General features: G+C 37.5%; 1 protein-coding gene across 1 annotated transcript in view; it reads right to left on the bottom strand.

Annotated features, from left to right (window-relative positions):
• LOC134528937 (trichohyalin) overlaps positions 1 to 22,959 on the bottom strand; it is a 194,584-nt gene that overhangs the window by 116,045 nt on the left and 55,580 nt on the right. Inside the window, exons 7-11 of the mRNA XM_063362606.1 lie at positions 18,108 to 18,383; positions 13,947 to 14,084; positions 13,182 to 13,456; positions 8,475 to 8,697; positions 4,425 to 4,574 (exon numbers count right to left, since the gene is read on the bottom strand). Of these exons, the coding sequence (XP_063218676.1) occupies positions 4,425 to 4,574; positions 8,475 to 8,697; positions 13,182 to 13,456; positions 13,947 to 14,084; positions 18,108 to 18,383 (1,062 nt within the window). The remainder of the gene's footprint in view (positions 1 to 4,424; positions 4,575 to 8,474; positions 8,698 to 13,181; positions 13,457 to 13,946; positions 14,085 to 18,107; positions 18,384 to 22,959) is intronic.

Here is a 22,959-nt window from a genome sequence, read left to right as displayed (position 1 = left end):
GTCAATTTCCGTACTATTGCCGGTATCATACTTGTTAATCTTTGTTGCATATTTGTTCCGCGTCTTAGAGATCACATGAAGACATCGCATGTTGTTTAATTACGAGCAGGTACTTACAATTAAACGTGCATTGTTCATTTGCCATTGTTTTATATCATTAGTCCAGACGTAAAAGTAAACAAACAATGGTTACGAGAGTACGCAACGAGCATGCATTCAAACGCACTCGATATGCGCACTCGTTCTCGTGCTCGCACTCGACTACATGGAACAACACTCTCGTGACGTCACTTCCGAGAGCGTGTGCGTGAGCACGCATGTTTACCTATTTGGAACACAGCCTCAGTCCGGCATCCTCCGCCATCCCCCACGGGAAGCCTACAACTCACGTGGTTTCGGTTCCCTGCAAGAATTTCCGAAGTTTTCCGAAGTTTTGCGTTTTGGTATCGACGCCACTTCAGCCGCTAAATCAGATGTTTACAATGAAAACAAGCATGTTGTGACTGACCTAACCTAACCTAACCATTTGATTTTTTTTAATTTCAATTTTTGAGAGAAATTCGAAGTTGCACGAACGTGGTAGGGAACCGAAACTACATGAGTTGTAGGCTTCCCATCAGCCACCTGCCGACTCACACCCAAGCCATTCTCACAAGGACACAGTACACGGGCAGCTGCAGGCTCTCACTCAAGCTACTCCCGCTTGGTCGCAGTATGTGCCACACGGCTGCAGAGTCTAGCCTCCTCCACAACTCCCCCAGCTATCCGCTCGAGCCCAAGCTACTCTCACATAGACTGTGCACCACACCGCTACACGGGCTTTCGCCTTCCTCCACTCCGTCACCTGCTGGATCTCACTCAAGCTACTCTCACTTGTTTGTAGTATGTGCCACACGGCTACAGAGTCTAGCCTCCTCCACAACTCCCCCAGCTATCCGCTCGAGCCCAAGCTACTCTCACATAGACTGTGCACCACACCGCTACACGGGCTGGCGCCTTCTGCCACTCCGTCACCTGCTGGATCTCACTCAAGTTACTCTCACTTGTTTGTAGTATGTGCCACACGGCTGCAGAGTCTAACCCCCTCCACCACACCGCCAGCTATCCGCTCGAACCCAAGCTACTCTCACATAGACTGTGCACCACATCGCTACACGGGCTTTCGCCTTCCTCCACTCCGTCACCTGCTGGATCTCACTCAAGCTACTCTCACTTGTTTGTAGTATGTGCCACACGGCTACAGAGTCTAGCCTCCTACACAACTCCCCCAGCTATCCGCTCGAGCCCAAGCTACTCTCACATAGACTGTGCACCACACCGCTACACGGGCTGGCGCCTTCTGCCACTCCGTCACCTGCTGGATCTCACTCAAGTTACTCTCACTTGTTTGTAGTATGTGCCACACGGCTGCAGAGTCTAACCCCCTCCACCACACCGCCAGCTATCCGATCGAACCCAAGCTACTCTCACATAGACTGTGCACCACATCGCTACACGGGCTTTCGCCTTCCTCCACTCCGTCAGCTGCTGGATCTCACTCAAGCTACTCTCACTTGTTCGCAGTATGTGCCACATGGCTTCAGAGTCCAACCCCTTCCACCACTCCACCAGCTATTCGCTCGAACCCAAGCTATTCTTACATAGTCGGAGTGTGCACCACACCGCTACACGGGCTGGCTCCTTCCGCCACTTTGCGCCCAAGATTTTCTTACATGGTCATAGTTTGCACCATACTGCTAAATGGGCTGGCCTTTTTTGCCACACATAGCACCGCTACAAGGGCTGGCTCCTTCCGCTACTCTGCCATTTACCTGTTCTCACTGTAGCTACTCTCATTTTGTCTTGTTATGTGCCACACCGCTGCATGCAGTGATAACTTTCACCACTCCACCAGCTAAGGGCTCGCTCCCAAGTTATTCTCACTTGGTCATAGTGTGCACCACACCCTACATGTCTGTTGCATTTGCTGGTTCTAACTGCACGTACTCTCACTTGGTCGAAGTATGCGCCACACCGCTACTTGGGCTGGTCCCTTACGCCACTCTGCCAGCTGCTGGCTCGCACCAAAGCTCTTCTCACATGGTCATAGTGTGGAACATACTGCTACACGGACAGGTGCCTTTCGACACTGCCACCCGCTGTCTAACATTCAAGCTACTCTCACTTGGTCGTAGTAGGTGCCACACCACTACCTGGTCTGGAGCCCTCTGCCACTCTTTCATCTGCTAGCTCGCACTTAAGTTACTCTCACTTGGTCGTAGTATTAACTTGGAGACCATACACGTTTGGTTTTATTAACACATTGGACAACAGAAAGATATTTCAACAGGGACTCGCCCTCGCAATTTTTTTAAATTTTCGTTGTCATTCCAATTTTGAGATATTTATCATGTTTGCCATGGCAGGCTATTAGCAACATCATTACGGGTTTTCGTAGTTTGTTACGGTCTGATATTTACTAATCAGTTAAAATCTGTCAACACTGGAAGTAAATATATAAATATTTCACTTTTGTAACTACAGATACAGTTATGTTCATTATAGTCCATAGACGTATACTTCACAAGTACCCACAGATAGGTTCTGTGGCGTGTCAAGCCATAAAATGTATTTCGGAAGCTGTGTTGTAAGCTGTAGGTTGATGTTTGAAAAATGTATGAGGGTGAGGATTTACTTGCCCAAAAGTACTTTTCGAAGTTATACTTCTTCAAACGCATTATGAAAATATAATGAGAATGAATTTTTACGATGCTTGCATGCGACAAAAATGGACAGAATTTAAAAGGCTACATACAAATAAAATTAATATATGTGCTTCTAAATATTATAATTTAGAGCTTAATACTGAATACTGTTCCGAATAATCAAAAACATTTATTGCGAATATTAGTGATATAAATTATGTTTTTAAAGTTTTTGAGTTTTTTAAATTTTATTTTTATATGTGAGGTTATGTTCCTGTATGAATAATTTATTTTTATTATAAATTATAAATTATTACAATATTATTTAGTAAATAATTAAAATAAATACGTTAGAAATAACATTCAGCAGAGTTATTGATTTTAATTACTAACTAAAATTTATCTCGATTACTTCTCGAACTTAAATAATTAATTTTGTACACATGTTTATATTAATATTAAATAACTAGTATTTATTTAATTTTTTAAATTATGTTGAATTCATAATTTACGAACCGTGTTTATATCACTCCTGTAGGCCTACATTTATTATTTTATTACTATTACTTATTTGCATGCAAAATTAAAGTTAGTTTTTTACCACCCCAAGTTAGTAGGACGTAAGTACACAAATACCTTTTTTTCATTTATATATATAATACTGAATTCAAGTTTTTTTCTGTATTTACTCTTAATATCAAACAATTAAATAGTAGGTATTTGATTTAGATATTTTTTTAAGTGAATAATCAATGTTAATAGTGAAATCGACTCGAAAGAGACTTAGAATTAAACTTCATATTTTTTTTTATGTTTTTGCAATACAAAAGTACTTATTGCAATGTAAATGGAATAAGAACATATTCGACTGACTTCTGTCTCCAAGGGAAGAGAAAAATAATTATTTGCTGTTATATGACTGACCAATTTAATTAAATTGCATAGATACTTAGCCAGGCAAATTTCATTAAAATTATTTTATTGTTTTTGGAACTCAGTTTGGTTGATGCCATCTAATATAGTAGATTTTTTATTTTACCTTTTTATTTTTTCTGACATACAACTTGCGCTGATTTTTTTTAATGATAAATAGCTCTTTTTCACCCAAGCTTACAATTTTTTTTCACACAAGTGGATTCTGGTCAGAAATAAATTTGAATAAAAATATTTTAGAAATCAAACATGACACTACATATAAATTGCTATCACTCATATACCCGACAGTCGTTCATTTGCTTGATAAAATATTTCAGTTTTTCACAATATTGTCTTTCATGATAACATTAGTATTTCTTTTGTTATCAAAACATAATTTACTTTCAAAATTTGTTTTCAGAAATCAGTTATCAAACAGTTTTAAATAGCTCAAACAGAAGATGCTGTGTTCTTGGAAAATGAGCGATATATATGTGTGTGTGTATAGGCATTGCAATACATATAAAACTAGATTTCAAAATATGTTTGTTGAACGAAATTTTAACTGTATATGATTAAACATTTATAGTAATTTTAAGCTTGCAATTACTATGATTCGATTCAACCCTTTTTTTAGAACTATGCTGCATTAAATATAAAGATTTTTTTTTCAATAACATCATGAATGTTGTTACATAGAACATTACAACAATAAAATTCTAAGTAGTTTTAAATTCTTTCTCTGGATAGTATTATTAAAAAAAAAGAATAATTTTGTAATGAGATTACTCTATGAAAAAAAACCTGGCGTAAAAATATACATACCTCACCAGAAGGGATTTTTGCGATGAGGCCAAGCATTGGTGCCCGTTTCTTTGTTTTCTTAGAATCCTCTTCTGTGGCGTTGGATAGTTTCTGCGCTCCCTTCAGCTTTTCGTTTACCTCGTCAAGTTCCTTCTGCAAACTGATGGATTCCTGGGAAAACAATTGAACTTAGAGCCATACCCATGACATATTCACATTCACACAAGTTGTCATTGGGGTTTCTTTGGGGTTTGCCGTTTCCTTCTGCGATATATATTGAACTTTTTTTCGTCCATTTGTATATTTAAGGATTTAAAGCTGAATCTTATTGCTTGTTTCTACATGGCACGTGTCATATTATGTACATTTCAATCAACTATTTGTTTTAATGGTTTGAAGCAAATCTATGGTAAAAAAATTAAAACAGATATTAAATTCATTTTTTTAACAAGGTAACAAAAACCGTCATATAATTGGGTTCTGAAATGCCTGAGAGAGAACTGTCGAAATATAGAGTCAATTTTTGATATGTAACATCTTATCTTTCGGTATACGGCATTTCGTGGGAGTGATTTTACGAATGCAACGGAAGTCAAGGAACGAAAATGTGTAACAACCACGGCGCGGTTGTGTGAGGCGGATGGTGCGAAACAAAGCTCACAAAGAAAAAAGGGAAACTTTATATTATTAACGGTTTGATAAATTTTAACAATATGGGCAGTATTTTAATAAAATTCCTTTGTCAAAGTTCAGGTCCATAGCAGTGGTTTAGCATTTCTTCAAGTTTTTCGCTTTGATCGGAACCGTTTCATTACATAGTTTAAATTTTCGGTCTGCTAATCAAATGATTCAATAGTCAGCGTAGTGCTCAGGCAGCGAATTCTATTGGCGGGTGCAGAAAATAGCTACGTGTGATTCGGTTCCAGAACTATAGTTGAAAGCATGATTTTCGTATATTTATCATGCTCGGCCATATCTTAAAGAATTCTAGGTTAAATTTCGTGGCCGAGTTTATTTTCAACATGAAAACACATGAATTTGCTCATTACAGAGGTTAGATGTTACCCATCATTGGCGAGTACTGCAAGAATCGCTCACTTTTTTCGTTCTTGTATTTCATATCAATGAACATAAACCTGCAAAATATGCTTCTCTTGATAATGAGGCCTATAAACTGTCCTTCGCATTTTTATTATTATTATTGGAAATTGAACCCATATCTAGCGTTATTGATGTTTAGGAAATGAACAACGGCTAAAATATTTGCAGTTCAAGTGAAACTTCATGACGGAAAATCGTGTATGTCTCATGCATAAAATTATACACACTAAAATAGTCACGCGGTGTTAGAGAGAGCGTTCAAAAATCGATGTATTCTATAACAATTTAAACCGTAAAATATAATTTAAAATACTGAAACAGAAGTTAATTTAAAGCTCAAAATGTTTAAATTGTTCCGTGTGACTCAATCGTGTAAAATAATGTCTGGATGTAACCAAATTAGTTAAAACATGGCTGTAAATGTGAATATTCTCATTAAACAATTATATTTTGATAACATGGCTTGTTGATTTTGTTTCGAATGACTTTGTTTTGTTCACAGAGATTTCACTAGCTATGGCTTTTTGTAAGGTCTCAGCCCAGAACTGGCCCAGGTGGATTTCGGAAGGCTACGCAGACGTAAATAATGGTAACGGCGCATGAATTATAACCGTTGTTCACCCAAATACGATGCCTCCGTTGTGTGACTGCGCCCAATCGCTAGGGTCTACAGAGTAACGTTTTGCAAAAGTAGTATATAATAGTTTCTCCTGCGGCTGGAGTCGGAGTGAGAAGGTGGAGCCAATGTCCGCCATTTTGAATTGTAAATTTACGCCGACCTTGACCTTTGATCTAGAACTTCCAAATTTACCAAACATTTGCCGAAATTGACCTAAACTTCATTAGAATGTCTTAAAATGTCCAGTTATTACGCAATAATTTTTGTCAAAAATCTTAAAAGTAAAAAAAAAAACTTCTTTTTCGAGAGAAAACTTCCCGTTTCGAGGGAAAATTTCCTGTTTTATTTCCCAAAAAATATCAGAGGCTCAAAAATTCCTAAATGAGGATTAAATTCCTTAAAATGGCAATAACACAAACCTATGAGATCATGAACTTGATCATTTGAATGAGGTCATAGCCATTGTCATCTAAAATGGCCGAAGACCTCCCGATCACAAGCAACGAGCGGCGGACACACCCGAACATGGCCGAATCCTTATGACTTGCAAGCCGTCACATGAAACCACAACAAAGTAGTAGACCCATAAGAAATGCATTGCACCCGTATGTTCATATTCAAAATTCTTTGGTTAACTCGTACTAATAAATTGATCCGACATGTGAAAAACTGTAAAGGTGAAGTCCGTGGGTCTACCTGCGGACATTTCGACTCCTCGATTTAGGTTGCAGACTCCTATGCGTACAAGTACACAAACAGATAATCAACAACAACTTTCAATGGGATCTGTACATGAATAAAAAGCTAAGGTTGTGCTCGGTACATTACAGGTAAATGATAATGGACTGCACTAGGCGAAATCTGCATTTCGTGGAATGTTGAAAGACTACTATTATCTAAATACATTCAGTGAGTCAAAAGTCTTGACAATATCAAGCGCAGAACATAATTACTTAACTTTCAGATGAAATAGCAAAGCATGGATCTTTAAAATATATTTTGTTTTTGGATACGTACATAGTACACCATATCTGATCGAGGAGCAAGTGAAGAAAAGAATACACCCATATACAAATCCGACGAAGTTAAGCAATCCGTTGAACACAGCACATAGAGAAACTCTGTCGGGACCAGAGAATTAATAAGTTCAATACAATGCAGAACTAAATATTTATTAGAGTGCTAACTTTTACAAGTAATCATGTAGTAGATTAGAATTTACGTAATAAATAAAATCTGTAAATTTTGTTGTATTTTTTTCTCATGAAACCTGGAATTTTAATATGTAAAATAAAATTGAATAAATTTTATTTAAATAAACTATAAATAAACGTTTTGCAGCCCAATCAACCTTTTGTGGCTCCGAGCAAGGATGGAAACAGGGATACGAAACGATTGTGACAATCATTATATTAATATGACAATGTTTAAATAATTTAGAGTTTTTTTCTTTTTTCAAAATTTCTAGGTTAAAAATTACAGATGTTCAAGATGGCGGCCAAAATAACCGACAAAATGGCAGATGCTACGCTAAACTGGTGATTGACACTTCTACACTTTAGTGGGTAAAATTTAAACCAAGATTTTGCCAGTACGATCATGCAGACAAAAAAAGATGGCGGATTAAATATGGCCACTAACATGTCATACTGGTTTAATAATATATATTCCTTGAAACAAGTGGAGGAGACTAAGTTCTTTTTGAAGACATCAATAAATGGTGACCAGTAGTCATTTTTAATCGAATGACTTCGTCGGGTTCCAACTCAGGTTCCCGTGAGGTAAGTGCGTTTTTTTATTAAGATTTTTATTACAATTGTAATTATAAATAATTTCTTTATAATGTTAAATTCTATTAGATATTTTGGTTAATTATTCTTGTGTTTCAACATGGGGGCTGTGACGTCATTATTCAATATGGTGACTGTGACGTTATAACCAAAAATAGTGGCACGAAATTATCAAAATTACTAAGGTCATGACTTCGAAGGCTTGAGGTTTTGCTATCTTAATGAATTAAAGTTTCGTTTTGTATTTTCAAGCCTCAGACATTTTTTGGGAATACAGCCGGAAATTTTATCTCAAAACGGGAATTTTTCTTTGGAAAAAGTGACATTTTATTTTTCACATTTTTTCGGGGGATTTTTCGGTGGAAATATTTTCCTACAAACTGGAAATATGTAATCATTTTGACGAAATTCTAGACAATTTTTTAAAATTTTTCTCAAATTTTGAAGGTCAAGATCAAGGCCGCCGTGAGGTCATAAGTTCATCACTACGACTCCAGCCTAAGGGGGAATTATTATATTAGCTATATACTACTTGCTTACGATGTGTACTTAGATGATCACCTCTGTTGCCTTGGCTAGCATTTCCTCCAGCTGTTTGATTTTTTCTGCGCCCGCGATGCCGCCGGCCATCTCGCGACACTTCTTCTCGGCCTCCAGCTTCTCTGCTTCTATCTGGTCGCACTTCCTCTCGGCCTTGCGCAGCTTGAAGGACAGGATCCGGCAGTTCTTCGCCGTCTGCTCCAGCTCCTTCTTCAGCGAGGCGTACTCGTCGGCCTGCTCTTCTCTGGAGCAAACACAATACAGCTTGAACAGCAGCCTGACAGTTTCATAGTACACCCTGACACCACTTGATGTAGGCTTTTGGACATACGCCATTGCTATGCTCATGTATGTCTGTAGAAGAAAACTACAAAAAACACAAATGAAAAAAACACAAATTAAGCAAAAAATTGCTGTTGTCAGGATATAAACACCACACAATACTCCACAACAGGAATATGGTGAACAAACAAAGAAAAGAAAAAGAAAAATGGACTAACAAAAACGAAAAAAAAAAAACCACAAATGATGACAGCACAAAAATACCGAACCCAAAAAATTCAGCACAACAGTCAAAACGAGACAAAAACACGACAAAACGATAATACGAAACAAACACAACAGTTTTCTAAAACAGAAACAAGCGACGTTTCGGGAACTGCTATCTGCTCCCGTCCTCAGGCAGAGACGCACATGGTACGAAAACACAGGTGCGACTGAGTAGGGGCTGGAAAATTGTGTTTTTGTCATTTGTGTTTTTTGTAGTTTTCTTCCACAGACATACATGAACATAGCAATGGCGTATGTTCAAAAGCCTACATCAAGTCATGCACTCCTATTGCACAAATCTTTCAAAGATAATACCCTGACACCAGTTTTGATACCGCATACGGTTTTGTAAGGGTCCAATGGCCAAAAATATGTTGTCAAGATAACAAAATAATTTTTAAGAATATTTATTGTAATATTAATTAGTTTTATTTGGTATACACTATTATTTTGCTGTCATCACAACATATTTGGTGAAGACTATACTGATAAATAGAGACCTGCAAAATTCGCGGATTCATTGACTCTAGGGTAGACACCACAGTCCTTTAAATACTCGCGGAATTGACACCTGTTCATTGGCTACTGACGCGTGAGACATCTCAACTAGACTGTCCGTAATTCGGCACTTTCTTGGTTTAGTGTTTCCCATTGGCTCACAGTTCCCTGGATAAAATGTGGGCCAATCGGAGAAGCGGTACGAAGGTATTGTTGTTTTGATGCTAGCCTATCGCGAAATGAATCCGCGAATTTTACATGTCTCTACTGATAAAATATTTACTGGTATGTTCAGAACTGTTTTTTTTTTTTTCAGTGCAGTCGATATACCTACAAGCAAGATTATTAATTCTTTTTACGAGGAAAATTATCGGGAACAAGCACATGGACATGAATGTTGCAAAGCTTCTAAGTGTAAATCACTGACTCATCGTGAAGTCTATGATTAGCAACTTGCCTAAATTGTTCACTATTAGTAACCCCATAATTATACATGTTTTGCAATAAATATTTAAGCCCCTTTGGTCACTTGTTAGCATTAATTGAACTGCCTTTTTAATATTTGCTAAGCTGGCAGCATGTTTACCAAAGTTTACTTTTTGCTGCATTTAAAAATAGTTGTAGTAATTAATTGTAAAATTAATTGTAGCTCCCTACGCACGTTTGCGAACTGGGCTTGAAATTTTGACTCGTGGCACTGAGTTTATAGTGGACGTGTCTTCAGCATCGAACAAGGTAACAAGTCGTCCCAAAGACTTATTCGGCCCCACGGAAAAAAGTCTTCTACTTCAAGACAGTGTGACATTTTTCGTCAGTTTGCGAACTGAAAATTTTTAATGCAACAGACCGCAACAGTTTTTTATACTTGTGCAGGAAATGTTTACTTGAATCCGAATTTTAACTTATGTATTTATTTTCTGTGCGGTATGGGGAATAAACTGGGGTTATTTTGTTTAAACATCGATATTAATTTTACGTTTTATATTAATCTTCACGTAATTAAATTATAGCCAATATACGTTGCTTCGAACTCGAGTGTAGGAACACCTACCCTGTCCTACGACATGCCCAATTCAACTATTTTCTCGCAAGCACTGTATTAGAATATTTACCGGTGATATTGCAGAAGCAACTTCGGTGATATATAATGTGTAAACTAGATTTGGATTCGGATTTGAATCGCCCCCAGCCAGGCTGTAAATGAAAGAAAACTCTGACACGTCGTTACTTTAACTTAAGGCTTTTGCAATGCATAATTGTTTAGAATTTTAAAATATTGATTAATATTTTAGAAATATTCCATATGGCTTATTCAGCATTATAATTTTTTTTAATAAGTTGTGCCCATAGTTTTTAAGGTTACCATATAATCGCAGATAACTGTCATATATTTTTCAGTAATGTAACTTATATTTTTTTTATAAACTATGTGGATATTTATGCTATATAAATAATGTTGGCTTTAACCTTATTTAAATTGCAGTCCTTGTACTAATCCACCTGAGCTCTGTTTGTATTCCTGTTGTTTCATGCTCTACGGTTAGATTATTTTGCTCGACCCCGAAGATATGAGAAGGATCAAAATTCAGACGTTGCAGCAGATGTTTGATTAATATTTTTTTTAAATATCTTAATTAAATCCACCACCCAGCGAATTCCAAGGAAGTGGGTATATTTTTGAGTAACGAGGGCCGATAATATTACCGTGTGGACCATTGATTACCCTTCCGCTGATTTTAATGTTTTTAACAAAATTTGACACATACAAGAGATTGTGAAGTCAAGTTATATTATATATTTATATATATTACTTTCAAAAAATGTGAGAAACGGAGGGAAAAGGTTTTATTTACAAGCTCGTAGACACACAAGCTCTCTAAACTGTATATAGCACTGTAGGTAGGGGACAGCAAAAATACGTTTAACATTATAGTAATCTGTCAGTCGTTGACATATTTTGTCAAAAAAAAATCTATGTTTGCAAACTTTTTGGAAATTAGTTGTGCGTCTACTTTAAAAAAAAACTTTTTATTTGTTTCAACGTAGAAATACTCACATTTTTGTAAAGCTAAAACAATTAAGTTTGATATACTGTGAAGTGGTCTATACCTGAAATATTTTAAATTTTTTTGACATTATTTACTTCTCATAGATTGTAAAGAGTAAAGATCAAATCAATATAATGCAATATATATATTTATTAAGTTTTTAAATTGATCACAATTTATTATTACATAGATTACTTATGTTTTAGATTATCTGTTGCCATCTGACCATCTTTTAGTCAGACATCACATTAAAGAATACATTACATATTTCAAAGCTAATAATCTAGATCCTAAGAAAAACCACTAGTATGTTATTTTATTGACGAAAATGTTATTGCTTACTAATGAAAATTACTCAAAATGGTTAGACATAAATTTAAAATTAAAAAAAACTAAATACGAATCATACGAATTCAATATTTGATGGGCTTTTGAATTTTTTTAACTAAAAAGTATTTAATAAATATTTACATTTTATGTTTGCTTTTCAGATAAACGAAAAAAACTGGCACTAAAGTTTATTGAATTATTATTTTTTTTGTAAAAAAAGGTTAGAATTTTTAATGTAATATTAAGTTTTAACACTATCAAAGTACAAAGCAAAATTAAATATGTATCCAAAATGAAATCTGAAACATTTATCTCATATGTTGGTTGTAATGAAAGAAGTTGCAAAAACTTAATTTTACAAATTGTTTGGAATATTTATTGCATAAGAGCGAAACATCTATGTTCGCCACAAAGGCGAGGAAATGGTCGGTAAAGGTGTGTTGGTCGACCTTTCTATTATCCTTAACACGTGTTATGTCATTCTAGACTCCCGAAATTATTATAGAGTAATAGGAATTAGAGTTGGTACGTATATAAATTATCGTGTTCTGTAAAAAGTGTAATTGGTTGAAAAATACGGGTTGTGGTTATTGGAAAATTGTAACATTAATTGGAGATGGGGAGTAGATAAATAATCATGATAAGTCGGAAGTGTAATGGGCTGAGACCAGCAGAGGAAGATCCAGTTACCAGGATATGGTAGAAGAACTGCGGGTGGGGAGTAGATGAATGATCATGACGGGTCGGAAGTGTCATGCGCTAAGACCATCAGAAGGAAAATGCTGTTACCGGAGGATGGTATAATAACTGCGGTTGGGGAGTAGATGAATGATCATGATGGGTCGGAAGTGTCATGGGCTGAGACCAGCAGAGGAAGATGCGGCTACAGGAAGATGGTAGAAGAACTGCGGATGGGGTGATGGGTTGAAAATGTCATGGGCTGAGACCAGCAGAGGAAGATGCGGCTACTGGAGGATGGTATAAGAACTGCGGATGGGGTTGTCATGGGCTGAGGCCAAGAGAGGAAGATGCTGTTATTGGATGATGGTAGAAGAAGTGGGGATGGATAGTAGATGAATAATCATGATGGGTCGGAAGTGTCATGGGCTGAGACCTGCAGAGGAAGATGCGGTTACAGGAAGATGGTAGAAGAACTGCGGATGGGGTTGTCATGGGCTGAGGCCAAGAGAGGAAGATGCTGTTATTGGATGATGGTAGAAGAAATGGGGGTGGATAGTAGATGAATGATCGTAATCTGCCGGAAGTGACGTGGGATGAGGCTTGCGCAGGATGCTGCAGCTACCGGAAGTTGTCCTGCATCTCCTCGATCTCCTCCTCCAAGTCCCGCAGCTCCTTCTTCATCTCTTCGTTCTCGTCCATGAGCTCCTCGCACAGCGTCTCGGCCGCCAGCACCTTGGACTGCAGGTCGTCGACGATGCGCTTGGTGGTGGCCGGGTCGGGCCGCGACTCCACGTCCTCCTCCAGTTCCCGCACCCGCAGCGCCAGGCTGCGGTTCTCGTCCGCCAGGTCCTCTGCCTTGGCCTGCATCTCGTTCACTTTCTGCTGCAGCTTCAGCGCCTGCCGACACGCGCCCTCGTCACCATCCATCTCGGTGGTCCACGCAGTGCACTCTTCCCACACCATTAGTCTTGACACACTTCCAACATTTATGAGAAAATTTAAATGCCATGTGGTTTAAACAAAATTTATGTACCATATGTCTTTCTGAAGCATCTCTATATTATCCACCCAAACATAACGCTCACCAAGGAAGTGAAACTCTGTAGGAAGCTGCCCTTTCTGGATGTATTAGTGCTAGTTGGCGACAATGTTTACAGGAAGCCAATTCTCAACATAAGATATCTTCAAGCATGTTCACAACATCTCCCTTAATAACAAGTAACTATCATGTAGACTACAGTTAACAAGACCATAATTATTTGTGATGGACACTTGGAGGAAGATAGAAAGATCCCTTTAGCTACCCTCCAAGCAAATAGCTTCTCGAAAACCGAGATAAGCAAAGCAATGAAGTCATTCCAAAAGAAAGATGATATAAATGGCTTACTTCCGACGCTGCAGTTTTGCCGGATGCAGTGTGCATGGATGCGATGCGGCTCAGCAGAATGTCACTTTTCTCCCGTTCCGCTCTTTCGCAGCGCGCTCGCATCATTTCCAGCTCGGTCTTCAAGCTTTCTATTTGTTCCTTTAAAAAAAATATTCACACAGACAACTAAGGCTAAAGCACAAAAATGTAAACTTAAAAAAAAATTGCATACCTGTATATTACATCTAAAAAGTTTTCCCTCATTGACAACTAAAATAGAAATAAATACATGAAACAGTTAACATGAATAATTAAAATTAACTCATTTTAAATTGCCAAAAGTTAAAATATTCCGATTTCAATGACATATTGTGTCATACAGCTTTATTGCTTTATTAATAATACATAAATTTCAGTAACTAATATTAGCAAATTCATTTTTCAACTTTTGTTTTAAAAGTAAAAAAAGTACATATTTAAAGATTGAGACGCCCCTCGTGCCCAATTTTTATATTATTTTAAATTAATCAAAAAGTCATTGGAAACTGCTGGGCAAAATATTAAGAAAATTTTAAGTTAATTACCAGAGGGGGCACGAGATGGTGAACAATACAAAATTTACACTCCCTGCACACTAGTAACTTGGGAGTTCATGGATCGTTACAATGAAGAAGGTATTTGATAAATAAATACACAACATCGGTAGCTTGGTCTATAGGTTTTCCTAGTTTATTATTAACGAATTTTGTGTTCGCATTATTTAAACCTGACAATAAAAATCTTAGTAATTAACAAAGTTAAAAGGGGCACCCCGGCATTATTTAAAACAATACATATTACACCTAAACAAACAAATGATTACATTAACAAAATTTCAAATATAGCTCCCAACGATTACATATATATATGAGTTTCCTCGATTTTACAGATTCTTGAGGATGACGTCCTTAAAGCACTGCTCGCTGGTATCTTTGTTTTAGTTCCGTCTATGCAAGTGGAAAAAATATATATCTCATATCACCCGGGTCTTTCCAGGATGACATCGGACTGCGAGGAAAACTCTTCTAAAAGGGGGGGATCAGCTGGAGGTCCCGAAGATCATGCGGGGAGCAATTTCTCTCCTCCGTAACTTCGACCCTGTCTGAAACACAGCCAAAATTCAAAACGAATTAGACCTGCGTCCAGACAGTCATACACAGTTGGCGCGAAAGCCAACAACGGGAATTTGGGGAGAAAAAAAACGGATTACTCACCGAACAGGGTGTGGAAACAGGGCTCGCGAGGTGTCTCGCGCCGACATCAGGATGACGCGCACCGAGAATTTGCGGATGCGCGAAGGAAACCAGAATTTTTAGAATTAAATATAAATAAAAAAATTTAACTATGCATGACTTTTCTAAAAACTACCTCTGCCTGGCTACTGTACAAATGGGATCACATCCCTTAAGCAACTGACTACATCTTTTGTGCAACCGAAAATCGCAGTTCCCGCGAAAAGCCTCTTATCGCAGAGGACGCCGAGAACACGTGGTCAGCAGCCGAGCTCAGAGAACTAAGTGCCGATGATGGCGGACAAGGCTTCTAATTAAAACAGGCGCTAAAGCCCTAGGGAGGAGGGGGGAAGGTTCAGTTCTAAGCCGAAAATTTCCGAAGGAGTCAGAGGCGGGCGTGACAAGAACACGACATGCGCGCTCTCTACCGGACCGAAACGAAGGCAACGAACAATCGACTTCTACAGGCCGCGAGAAGAAAGCATAGTGCCTTATGGCACCGCGACGCTGCTTTCTAGCGGCGTAAGGGGGAACTACTTGAGGCGGTGAGCTGACTAGCCACCAGGTGTCATGAGGGTGAGCTCTGCACACTGGCGACCAGGCCCGCGGTTACTTTTTCCTCCGCTAGATGTCGGGGATGTGTCTGTCGGACCAGGGAGAAGGTTTTTGAACTAGGCCATCGTCCCGTCCGGTCACTGCTCCTAGCTTGATTTCTCAGAACTAAAGTGATGTGGAGAGGGAGAATGGGGGGGGGGGGGGGTACAGAAAACGCCACTCCGCTGGGAACACAGCTCCACTGGATCCCCATTCGTGACGAGACATGCTATTCTCAGCAGGTCTCTACAAGTTAGCAGCTTGCAGCCCAGGAGCTGCTCTATGCAGTTTTGGTCATGCAGGGAATTAAAATTACAAACTCGGGACGTGACTGCAGGCGAGAGAAATTTCAACCGGGCTGACCATGTCCACATTAGACAGCAAAATATCAGATTGGCCCCCTGGGAAGGGACTTCGGTCCACTGGCACAAAGTTTAAATCCGTGGCGTACACTGGCCTAACAAAAGTAAATCACCCCTATTAACAACCAGATAAATTAAAAAAATTAAGAAACCCCAAAAAAATTTAAAATTATAGAAAAAATTTAAAAAGGTGACGAAATGCCTAATTTCCGGCACAAGATGTAATGGTATATATGTTCTTAAACATCCGTATCCTTAAATTATTTAAAGCTATCATATATCTCGTCAATTCGCAGCTGATCAATTTTGTACTTTTTTATTCACTCCCAATTGTGTTCATTTTGAACGTTCATGACTCCTGTTGTAAATATTCACGATGCTTTACTAATAGTAACAAAACAATTACTAAGATATCAGTGGTTCTCAGTTTTAGGTTACAATCAATAAAACATTTCAGCCCTCTAGAAGAAGTTAAGAAAAATGCTTTGGTGTAACAATTATTTAAATAAATATGGTTCATAAAATGTAGTCTTAGTTTCAATGGTCTTTTATAACAGTTTTATTTATAGTATTTACAATATATCAAACATCTAATTAAAGGTTAAATAACCTAGTTTTTGCTGCAAATGTTCAATATGTTCACTTTTAGTTATATGACACACATTCAAGCTTAAATCCAATTTTTCCCAATGTGGCCCTCGGCCACTTAAGTAATTTTTTATTATGATTTTTTTATGTAAGTTGTTGGTAAATCTGTTGACAGTATTTTTATTCTAATGAATTTTTGTATTTAGGTTTTTAAAACATTTTTATATTTATTAATAACAATATTTTATCCATGTAGATATGTAGATAAAATTATTTTATATTGTTCGGCTATTTTATAAATGTAGCCCTGTGTCATTGTTAGTATGCACACACCAGGTAAATGTTGGTACGGTACCTTTTACGGCTTATTAAGTGTTTTAATTTTTCGTCACTGTTTCCAAGTAACTGCCAAGAAAAGTATACTGCTGATATTAATATGTTGATTTCTGTGTAGGTACAAGTTGACTATCGTATTAGTAAAATGAATATCTTAATACCTGCACTTTTTCTTGTATGTTTTCAAACATGCCAAAGCGAAGATTTAATTTTTAACCTCTGCTTTTTCAAGTTTCCTTTTATTTGCTCGACGCCTCATGAGTGGACGGATTATGCGGGTAATGGAAATTTAATTCTTCTAAAAATATTTCACTTTTTGCCATTCATGGAAATCTTTGCCCATAAGGTGTCGGAGACGTGGTTTGCGTTTGGTTTTGATAAAAAGGTAATCCACGCCACAATTTGGTTATAAGTCCGGATTAAAGGAAGCAATAGCCTCTTCAAATATGCGTCTCAACTCTGGAAAATCATTATGCAGCAGCGGAACGTAGATACGAACTTTTATAAAGCCCCAAAGGAAAAAAAAAAAAGTTTGGTGATATATCAGGTGAACGCGGAGGCCAGCAAAAAAAAAAAAAAAAAGAGCCTTGACGTCTCAAAAATTACGACCAATCCAATGGTCAGGGTCTTCGACGTTCAATCACTCTCGTGCAAAGAGATTCCAATGGGGATGGGTTCCATCCTGTTCTGTTGCCAGATTCACTCTCTACTAATCGCCATTTTGCGTAGGCGGCACTGCAAGCGAGAAAACAAAAAAGAAATTCTCGCGCATGCACTTATTTAAAACCGTTATAAGTTACTCTTTAGAGTGACCTTTTACCGAAACTATCCAACGCTTACGGGTGATATTATTAACATTTGTGTCTGGGACTTTCTTTTATGGACATATTTTGTTATATGTATATACATTTTTTAATGTGTTGTCAAAACTATTGGATGTTTTGCTGCGACGAACGAGAGCCGTTGTACTGCGCGCCTCGGCTGTCGCGTGCGGGTACTCGAGACCCGCGCGGAACGGCGGCGCCACCCACCAGCATCTCGCTGTCGTTGCGGTCGACGAGCGTGGTCTCGGTGGTCTCGGTGCCGGCGACGCTCGCCACGTCCTCGTCGCTGTCGTCGCCGCCGCTGCCGTCGGCGCTGGTGCCGCTGCTGCTGCCGCCGCTGCTGCCGCCGCTGCTGCCGCCGCTGCTGCCGCCGCTGCTGCCGCCGCCGCTGCTACCGGCCGGGGACCTGGCCGCCCGTCGCGCGGCATCGCCGCTCGCCGACGTCCTGGCGGCCTGCGCTGCCTTCTGCTTCGACGACTTCACCTGCCAACGCCACCGCCGGAACATGCAGTCCCCATTCCTGCCTGTCCAAGCTCCTACAGTTTTTCAAAAATATATATATATATAATTACAAAATGCCTGCATTCCAATTCGAGGAAAACAAACTCGTTTTTTTGAAATATTTCTGCACCGAGGAATATTGATTTAGGATGTATTTTTTTTATGTAACTACTGGTTACTTACAAAGCTTGCTTAAATTTCTGGTCACACGCTATGTAATAAGAATCCTCAATAACGAACAAAAAAAAGCGAATGTTCAAACAGACAGTACACAAACATGATCAGCCTATGTCAAAAATTAAATCATAGACAAGTAGTAAACATTGGCCGGTACTTGGACAGTCTTCAAGCTGAGGATGGAGGATGGGATCGGCCATCTTGAATTATAATGTCACTTGGATGACCTTGACCTACAAAATTTGCCGAAATTTGCTTAAAAGACTCAACATTTTCTCAAAACTCGCTTAAATCCGCTAAAATTTCCAGTTTTTGAAAAAAAATTCCCACCAAAAATTTAAAATATTTGAAAAATAAAAAATTTCCCTATTACGAGGGAAAAAATTCCCGTTTCGAGGGACAATTTTCCGTATTAGTCCTATAAAAAGCCAACGACATGAAAATTAAAAATGTGGCTTAAATTCCCCGGTGACAAGACTCCCTCATTGCACTTAGACAATGAGGATGCCATGGCCAACATTTATTGAATTATGACGTCACCATTGTATTATTCTTTACGAACGCCATCTTGAAAATCAGTAATTTTTATGCTTGAAAATTGGAGAAAATGTTAAAATATGCAAAAAAATTAATAAAAATTTAATTAAAAAACATTTCACCTTATTGTATTGTGATGTCAGTGCCAACATCTTGAAAATTTGTATTTTTTATGGTACGAAATCGGGGAAAAACTTAAAATCAATAAAAAACTAATAAAAATTTTAATAAAATTTTGATTGAAAAACGCACTTACTTCATGGAATCTTTAGTTCGAACCTGGTGATGTCAAAATATAAATTACAGATCCATCCGCCAGGGAAGCCATTGACAGACGTACCTCTTACCACTAATGCTGAGGTATATATATCGCCGGCTAGTATGACGTCACATCCGCAATCTTGTTTTCGTCTGCTGGAGGCCGCCATTTGGTTTTCGTCTGCTGGAGGATGGTGCCGACATATAAGTATAATTTTCAGCCGATAGAGTGCAGTTATTATTTATTGCCAGAGCGTTCACCATTCGTCGGCCGTCTTGGCCGCCATCTTGGATGTATGATTTATTAAACTTGAAATTCGGGAAAAATTCCAAAATTCATAAAAAATCACTTTTTAAAATAAAGATTGATTCGATCGTTTCCTGTCCTTTTTTGAATACTTGATCGATGCCAAAAAAAATTATGTAAAAATACTTTATAAAAAATATGACACAAAATCCTAAAATCAACCCAAAATTCCTATTTGACCAGCCTATAGTTAGCTATTGATGACACATTGACCGCCATCTTGAAAAATTGTAATTATTGACCTAGAAATTTGGAATGAATTCCAAAATATCAAAAAAAATCACTTATTGAAATACTAATTGAATTGATGGATTACTGTCATTGCTTCAATCCTTTATCGATGCAAAAAAGTTTATTTAATTAAAATTATTAAAAGAATTAATGTAAAAGAAATAAAACAACAAAATTAGAAACAATAAAATTACATAAATATTACACTACTCTAGGAACATTTGTTAAAGTTAGCAATCTAATAAACATTTGTTTCTGCATTGGCTTGAACTAACTTATTATAAACTCCAAATGATTTACCGAAGACAGACCAGCCAGATTCTTTTCCTACATAGTCCTTGTTTTCCTGACAGAGTTTCTCGATCCTGTTTTTAACTGATTGCTTCACATAGTCGGAATTGTAAATAGGAGTATTCATGTCTTGAATGAGCACTTCTTTACTCGGTCCTTGAACGAATACAGTTTACCATACAGCAAGTCCAGTCACAAGAAATATTTTAAAAGCCCGTAAGTGGTTATTTCATCAGTAAGCTGATTCATAATGTTCTGCTAGATATCGTCAAGAAAAGTACAAATATATTTGCCTCCACCTGTTTTTATCTCCAACTGTCTTTAGCTCCAACGGTCTTTGACTCAAACAGTTTTTAGTTCCAACTGTATTTTGGCTCCAAAAGTTATTGGCTCCAACACTTTGGCTTCAAATATCATTACCTTAAAAAATTTAAGAGCTCCAACAGTCTTTAGCTCCAACAGTCTGCGGCTCGCAAAGTCATTGACTTCAAAAGTCATTGCCTCCAACAGTCTTTGGATCAATCTTTGGCTCCAACATCTCCAAAATAATGCTCCAAGCGATCCAGCTTTCTTTGGCTCCTATAGTCATTGGCTTCAAATGTCAATGCTTCAATGCTCCAGTTGCTCTAACAGCTCCAAGTGCTCTAATGCTACAATTGCACCAAGAGCTCTAAAGCTTAAATTTTTTTGCTCCAATTAGCCATTAGCATCAAGTTCTCCAAGGCTCCAAATACTCAAATTTCTCTAAAGATACAAATGCTCCAATTTCTCCAAAGTTCCAAGTGCTCCAACTGCTTCATCTACATTTGGCTCCAATAAATTTAAATTGAATTCTTTGATTGAACTTGGCCTGATGGCCGGATTTAATTTATTATTACTCTACATTTTGTCAGATAATTGTGATAATTTTTACGTATTTAAGTTAGAAGTTGTATTACGAGAACTCGGCATTAGATAGAAATAAGATTTCGAGAAATAAAACAAACACTTTTGAAATCCAAAATAAAACTATTTTTTCAATATTATACACATACAAGTAATACAAGACATTATTGTATATAGTCAGCTTCCCTCGGTTCTTTGTGTATGAAGGATACTTCATTTATGTGCGAATAGTTTCCTGCACAAAGTGAAGCAAGTAGAAGTCTTAACCTGTCGATTAATATGTTAGGGTCTTCCCATGATGTGTAATCAATCTCTTCGGCTGCTATCATCTTCTTTGCATGTTTATAATAAATATTATTAAGATCTCTGGTGTCTTCGGTTTTAACACCAGCCTCGAAGTCACTTGATCAGAATAATTAATTTAAACATGTCGTTTCCAATGTTTAAGTCTCATTCTTCATTGCGGTGTTTGATCTCGTGAGCTTCGGGTACTTTATCACAGTCTTTGATAGTTTTAGCCTCAGATGTGTCATGATAGTCTTTTATCATGTCAGTTTAAGATGTTTCATCCGAGTCTTCGATCTTGTCAGCTGCAGGTCGTTCTCCGTTGTTCGCATTTTCATGTAGGCGACTATAATTTGGTGTAAATATTTTTTTTTTCCTTTCCCATGAAGGTTCGTTATTTTAAATTTTTTAATTAATATCGAGATCTAAGGTATTATTTTTAGAATTAGCATTTTAACATTCTTTGTAATCATTATAGGCGTCTAATATTTTGCCTTTGTTCCACATCCTTTGTGTTGTAGCCCAGTTCTTATTATCTTTAGTCAGCTTAGTTGTACATGTCTTAAAAAGTTTATTCAAAAAATAACTTCGACCGAAGGATTTATGACACTGACTATAACTAAATGGTTTTTGGCAAGGACCCAAAATACACTGGCATCTTTCATGTCGTTTAGCAATTTTAACTCAAATGAAAGGGAGTAGTTAGCATTAAAAATGATTCGAAAGCTTGGTCACTGGATTTTACAGTGGAATGTTTCTTTAGAAACATTCTACACATTAGCTTTACATTAAGCCATGCGTCTAGGTACTTACATTTCCACAATAGTGACTTAATCTTGCTGCGTTACTACCTTTGAGTTCTCTTATGTGTAGTATCTATGGTTTCTGGGGCAAAGCATTTGCAATGGGATTTACCACCTGTTATCACATGGACTCTGACCCAATATAGCCAGCTTTCGTAAACGTTTCACTAGTCTGTCAGTGACAACCAGTAGAAAAATAAATTATTTGTAACATACCTCTATTTTGTTGTTGCCCACAATTGCATGGTATTTAAAAAACCTTGTCCACTTTCCATGCCTCATAACCTTTTTGGGTGCCTGTATGATAATATCTTCTTCATCTTTGGGGTTAGGTTATTTAATCCTATCAAAGTATCTTTCTGTTCGTCTGCACGAATACCTTCAATACTCTTTAACAATCTGCATATATAAAAGTAAACCACCGCGTTAAGTATATATATATATATATATATATATATATATATATATAATGCAATAAAAAAATTACACAAATATTTTGCGAACACTTAATGCTCATACGGATTACCTGGAATCTGATCCTGTCCTTTTGTAACCAACAATTTCTTGACCTTTTAGTCGTGTCTGTTTTGAAACATTTCTCTTTAATGCCTAAGGATTATGTTTCCTTTTCTTCCCTGCTATGCTTTCATTTCCCTACGAAACTGGAGCTGTCTCCATTTTCTCTACAGCCAATTATGCAACTGCAAGGAATAGAACCTCGCTGCATATTATGTGGGCATAAATTGCACAACTTATGTGAATAAGCCAACATTATATTTTCTCT

The sequence above is a fragment of the Bacillus rossius genome, chromosome 2 (assembly GCF_032445375.1).
Source record: "Bacillus rossius redtenbacheri isolate Brsri chromosome 2, Brsri_v3, whole genome shotgun sequence".
NCBI lineage: Eukaryota > Metazoa > Arthropoda > Insecta > Phasmatodea > Bacillidae > Bacillus > Bacillus rossius.
This window is presented reverse-complemented; position numbering and strand designations above follow the sequence as displayed.